This window comes from Pinus tabuliformis, chromosome 4_2 (genome assembly GCF_031772625.1).
Source record: "Pinus tabuliformis cultivar Carrire ecotype Pingquan chromosome 4_2, CPIR1, whole genome shotgun sequence".
Taxonomy (NCBI): domain Eukaryota; kingdom Viridiplantae; phylum Streptophyta; class Pinopsida; order Pinales; family Pinaceae; genus Pinus; species Pinus tabuliformis.
This window is the reverse complement of record NC_142304.1, coordinates 497,867,559-497,872,001: the sequence shown is the minus strand read 5'-3', so window position 1 is coordinate 497,872,001 and position 4,443 is coordinate 497,867,559. Positions and strand designations below refer to the sequence as shown.

The window sequence follows — 4,443 nt, the reverse complement described above, 5'->3', positions numbered from 1 at the left end:
TCTTCTTTTAAAATTAACCTTCATCCTTCCCTTGCTTCTGGATCAAAATGATGAAGATTTTTTAAACCCAACGACCCTATAACTTTAGAGTTAAAGAGCCTTTCTCACTAAGCCAATAGCCTGCCCACCCGTACCTTGTTACCTGGACAAAAAATTATGAAGCCTAACTTTCTCATCTTGTGCATCATTACTATACATACCTAACAGGAAAATTTAGTAGGCTAGAATTCACTAGAGAACATTGTTGATGAGAACCAATCTACCTCCTACTCACATGTATATATGAATCCATAGTGATATTTTCTTGTGAATTTTCTCATACAGCCATTGGAGGTCATTTAATAAATGTGTCAACTTTTAGTTTGAAACCCAAGTAAGGAAGCTTTTAAGCCAAAAACAATAATGGAAAATGGTAAACAAACGATTTAATAAACCTCTGGCCCAAGCTTAGTTGGCTATAACGAATTGTATTGCCTCATTATTAACCTGCAGTTCTCTACTGTTCCAGTGATTTAAGAAAAGATGTTTGATACATACCCGACAGCCTCGGGTGAGGGTTTGAGATCGAATCCTTATTCATCGATTTAGACCCTGCTTAAAAGGGGGACCTATCCATATATGTTTGTTCCTCTCAGGCTAATTTAGATCTGGGTGAGGGAATCCACAGTGGCAAACATCAGATCATGGCTAGGGGATTTTCAGAGGCAAACATTATCAGGGATTTTTAGAGGCAAACATTATCCACTCTGTGGACTCTTCCTTCCTGGAATCTAGTCACAAAGTTTGGACATAGATAATTTGGGAGGACCAGTTAAAATTAGGGAAGGTCAAATAGCCATCCACAGAAATCAAAATGTAATAGGGCTGTATTGAAATTTACAGTGAGTAAGATACATTCTCTTATTAATGTGCAGATAAATAATTCTAATAATTCAACCGTAGTAAAGTAGCCATGATTATCTTGTGTTGGATGATGCAGCTCACTCCCAACACTTAGCTGGTAGCTAAGATTTCCTCTTATTGTACTCTGTTTTTTTTCACTTCAAACTTTTTATACCTTCCGAGCAACAGGAAAAGAGTATTATATATAATAGCATCTGTCAATTGTTAAATACAATAGAAAGGCCTCTCTATGTCTCCTTGTCTTTCACAAGGCCTTCTAAGGAACCAGCAGCGGTTATGACTGTTATAAGAAGAGATATGACGCTGAATATTTGGAAAATGCTCCACTTGGCTGTCCATCTTGGGACTCTGTTCTGTGCAATGTACATCTCGACTGGAAAGTAGACTACCAATGGCCAGAAATTCAGAGCACCCAAAATTCCCAGCACATCATTGAAAAATGGAAATATAATGGCAATGCCAGTGGTTGACACCACAAATGCAGTTCTCCAGCACAGTCTCAAAAAATTGACTCTGCACGACCCACAGAAAGGAATACGTATGGGAATTCCCTCCTTGATGAATCTATTGTCAGGCCAAGTATGGGAAAACCATCCTTCAACGCAAGCAAACATTGGCTGACAAAATACCTGCAACAGTGGCATGAAATGATTTGCAATGAAGTTTCTATTGGTAACAGGGATATTAGAGTTTCAATCCAGCAGAACTAAAAGAAAGGATGAGAAAATTCTTTCTTACTTGGTATGCTCCCAGCAGGTGAACCACAATGCATGCATTGGCAAAGTCAATAAGCCAGTACGGCTCATAGAATCCAAATCCTGTCAATAGGTTTCCAGTTGCATTTTCCCCAAAAGCTGCATAACCCAGAAAAGCACAAAGCATATAGAAGGTAGTTGTTATGCTCACTGACAACAAATTTGCTTTTTTCATAGTTAAGTTCTCTGGCGGTGTTGACTTGAGAGTATCCTGCATGGTTGTAAATAAGAGGAAACCTCATAATTATACTTGTAGTTTCTGGTTGTCCAAAGGATTCAAATATAGAAATGAACAAAGAGACTGAGCTATACCTGAATTTCAAGGACAATGGAAGTATATGGAAATGCAAATGCGATGTCACCAAGACCTTGGAGCATCCTCCAAACTTTTTGGGCCTGTGTAAGAGACGTGCTTGCGCTGATTCCACCCAGATTGCCTTTAATCTCTCCATTTTCTGCCATTTCCCAGAGGTTTGAACCCATGAGTTTCGATAATTGAAATCAGGACTATGGTGAATCAGATTACATATTGAAATTCCATAGTCTGGCCATACATAGCTGTAAGAGACCAACCGGGGAAATGGTTGAAGCCCTGAATAGAATAATGAGAGTAGGATAAAAGCAATACCAATAACTTTAGCCATGCCAAGGCCAAATCCTATTGTTGCGTAGGTAAATGACATTATTGCTGCAATTATTGAAAGGCCCCATAGTTTATGAAAGTTTGGTATTTGGCACAGGATAACTTGTATAACTCCAAAGAGGATCATATAAGTGAGATATGGAAAATGGCATGAAGCGTCATGTCCATATTTGTGAAAGCAATTTGATCGCCTAATTGCTCTGTATTGTTCATAAATTTTAATCAGCAAGAGCTATAAGCACTGATAGCTCTAAAACCTTCCAAGGCAAGTGATGAGAAGGTCTAATTTTAAAAATTAGCATAGGCCCTCAAAAATAATGTACAGAATCACAGTATAGGAAATTTTATGCACAGCAGCGATTGAGCAGTGAAAGTAAGAATAGACTCAGTGCTTTGTTTAATTCAGACATTAATACGGTCTCAAATCTCTTGTGATGGAAACTGACCTGACACTGATTGAAGTAGTGATGGTGTAAGCAACACAGATTCCATAGAAGGAGGCATATTGAACTAGTCCACATTACCATGCTCTTCTTGCACCTGAAAAGCAAGACAGGTAATTATTGCATGTAAAGTTGACAGGTGTATTTACGATTGAGGTTTATTACATTCATCTTAATTTCCTGGATATGTTTGGTGTGTGTTTAATTTTTTGGGGATGTCTAGATAATAAATGTAATCAGTAATGTTAAAATGATTTATATTGAAATTTGCTGAAAGTCATCATGAAAGTAGAAAATATATGCAAGAAAAACCTGAAACAATCTAAAAATGTATAGATATAGCACCTAAATTCACTCGTACTGCGTCTCTGTAACAACAATTTCTGTTGGGCCCAGAGACTGAATCTGGGAATCTGTAACAATCGGAGATCAAGAAAGTGGAATACAACGTTACAAGAGCGAAAACAACCATGGCCAGAGGCCCTGCAATCCATCCCAATTGGGCAACACTCCATGCCAAGGATAACACTCCTGCCCCTATGAGGCTTGTGATGATATGAGCCACTGCTGTCCAAAGTGTGCCTGTTCATTCCATTCTCATCCACGGGCTTCAAAACTCAGTCATAGAACAAATTGAGACATCCTTATAAAAGAAATGGAAGAGAAATATAACGTAATGGATGAATACCATACCTGTTCGCAAGACATCTCTTGAGCCCTCGGATTCCATGGCAGACTCCGACTCCTTATTGCACACTGTGTGTGAGTTTGGTAGATGAAAACAGATTAACACATTTTAATTGGATCCGGAGGAAGTGAATACTACCTAGACTGCACATGGAAATATGTAACTATGTTTATACTCTATAAAACAAAATATATCAAGTATGTTTATATTATGTAAAATAAAGGAATTTTTTATATTTGTAATTGATTTTATATATAAAGAGATTTCAGAGTTTTATGGATTTTTTATTTCTAAATATGACTAAGATATATATTAATATTTTAATGTGTAAAATGTAAAGATCGTAAATAAAATATTTTAATATTAATTACATATATTATAAAAGTTTAACATGGATTTTATTGAGTTTAGAGGTTTATTTTATAGCTCAATGTGTTGAGCTAAGATGCTTATTTTACAGTTTAATGTGAATGCAATATGTAAATATGTTCATCCATCTTAAATAAAAATAAAATATTCTCTAAATAAAAAAGCAACGTTAGTGAAAAAATATATATATTATACATATTTAATTAATTGTCTATATGATCTAATAATATTTCATGTAAAATTATTAAAAGTAAAAAATATATATAAATGTAAGTAAGATGTCTAACCTTATACTTTTCAAAAATATTTTGACAAGTGATATCAACTTCATAAATATGTATATATAGAAATAACATTAAAAAAAATGATTTTAATATTGTATAGAATATTTATGAATAAAATATTTTAATATGAATTAATATTGACCTATACTTAAAAATATATTAATAACAAAAAAAACCAATTTAATGTATCCTCATAAAATGACTCAATACACCCATGTAATTTCTAAACATTCAAAAATACAATTTAAACAATAAAAAATTATACTTAATTTTTTTGCACTCTAAAATAACTTTGCACTTAAAAGAAATTTGATCCCTCTCAATTCATGTTAGAACATGATCCGTGCTTAAGATGGAT

At 34.6% G+C, this 4,443-nt stretch overlaps 1 protein-coding gene across 1 annotated transcript; it reads right to left on the bottom strand.

The window, feature by feature from the left end:
- Positions 1 to 1,130: 1,130 nt before the first annotated feature.
- Positions 1,131 to 2,501, bottom strand: LOC149170164 (amino acid permease 3-like). Its single transcript, XM_089427257.1, has 4 exons — positions 2,287 to 2,501; positions 1,971 to 2,113; positions 1,642 to 1,869; positions 1,131 to 1,532 (listed from the first exon to the last, which is right to left on the bottom strand). Exons 1-4 carry the CDS (start codon positions 2,426 to 2,428, stop codon positions 1,131 to 1,133), a joined length of 915 nt encoding a protein of 304 aa, XP_089283383.1. The 5' UTR covers positions 2,429 to 2,501.
- Between the last annotated feature and the right edge of the window lie 1,942 nt (positions 2,502 to 4,443).

Coding starts and splice junctions, on each gene's coding strand:
- LOC149170164 (XM_089427257.1), bottom strand. CDS start 2,428: ATGATCCTCTTTGGAGTTATACAAGTTATCCTGTGCCAAATACCAAAC. Junction 1,870..1,970: donor CCATTGTCCTTGAAATTCAG/GTATAGCTCAGT, acceptor ACAACCATGCAG/GATACTCTCAAGTCAACACC. Junction 1,533..1,641: donor ACCTGCTGGGAGCATACCAA/GTAAGAAAGAAT, acceptor CCACTGTTGCAG/GTATTTTGTCAGCCAATGTT.